General features: G+C 40.9%; 1 protein-coding gene across 1 annotated transcript in view; it reads right to left on the bottom strand.

Annotated features, from left to right (window-relative positions):
• LOC106012942 overlaps positions 1–1,131 on the bottom strand; it is an 8,296-nt gene that overhangs the window by 4,448 nt on the left and 2,717 nt on the right. Inside the window, exon 2 of the mRNA XM_013087340.1 lies at positions 467–604. Coding sequence (XP_012942794.1) covers positions 467–604 — 138 coding nt within the window. The remainder of the gene's footprint in view (positions 1–466; positions 605–1,131) is intronic.

Below are 1,131 nucleotides of genomic sequence, written 5' to 3'. Positions count from 1 at the left end.
CTTCTTCTTCTTCTTCTTCTTCTTCTTCTTCTTCTTCTTCTTCTTCTTCTTCTCTTCCTCCCCTTCCTTTTCCTCCTCCTCCCTGATGCTCCTGTTCCAGTATTGTTGTTGCTGTTGTTGTTGTTGTTGTTGTTGTTGTTGTTGTTGTTGTTGTTGCTGTTGTTGTTGATGTTCTCAAACAGACATAGTAATCAATAATTTTGTTACTCAATTATTGGCCACTTATTTCTCTGCTCGGATATTTTCAAAAATGTAAATTGTCCTGGTTGTTACCACTTTTTAGAACATGCACAGATCTATACATCCCACAGGCAGAGAGCTGGGGTAGACAAATTGCAAAATGTATAGATTTAACGCCCCTTTCAGCACTGTATGGTTATTTAAAAGGCGGGATCTCCCTCCGAATATAACGAACATAACGAATATAACGAATATAACGAATGTAAAGTCTATCTCCGATGAGTACCTCTGTTCTTGGCCATAGTCTCCATACAAATCCTGGCAGCCAAAAGGACCAATGGCCTCTTGTCGCTGTAGACCAAATTGGCAAGGTGGTCCTCCATGGCAGCCCACGTCACTTTCTTGGTGCGGAACTTTTTCTGATCTGTAAGGGACGTGAAAAAATAATATATGACGTGTCGACGAGTGCTGACAAAATGAGTTAATTCTCGGATTTCAGCCTTATGGAAATTAATACATCAACTTTATAGGTGGAGTTTGTACAATTTGTAAGTATGGAATAATAAAAGACACGACAGACACTCACAAAATGGCATCAATTACAAATCTATAAATCTGACCCCAGTGTCGATTTTTGGCCGATATCTCCATTCTTGGATAGCGAGAAGTAGGCCTAACTCATTTTGTCAGCACACCTCAGTAAATGGTGTATTGAATTATACCTGGATAGATGGAGTCAGGGAAACAATAACAACTCACGGCATCCCCCTGACCCAAGCTCTCCGGCTGGTGACAGAGAGACGTCTCTTTCTTTCCGCGACACCCAAAAGGGTAGAAGCGGTGGATAAAAGTAAAAGTAATATAAAGTGTATTGAATGAGTTTTAGTGTGTGCGTGTGTTTGTGTGTGTGTGTGTGTGTGTGTGTGTGTGTGTGTGTGTGTGTGTGTGTGT

The sequence above is a fragment of the Aplysia californica genome, unplaced genomic scaffold (genome assembly GCF_000002075.1).
Source record: "Aplysia californica isolate F4 #8 unplaced genomic scaffold, AplCal3.0 scaffold00577, whole genome shotgun sequence".
Taxonomy (NCBI): domain Eukaryota; kingdom Metazoa; phylum Mollusca; class Gastropoda; order Aplysiida; family Aplysiidae; genus Aplysia; species Aplysia californica.
The sequence above is the reverse complement of the archived record's forward strand: the minus strand, read 5'-3'. Positions and strand labels throughout refer to the sequence as shown.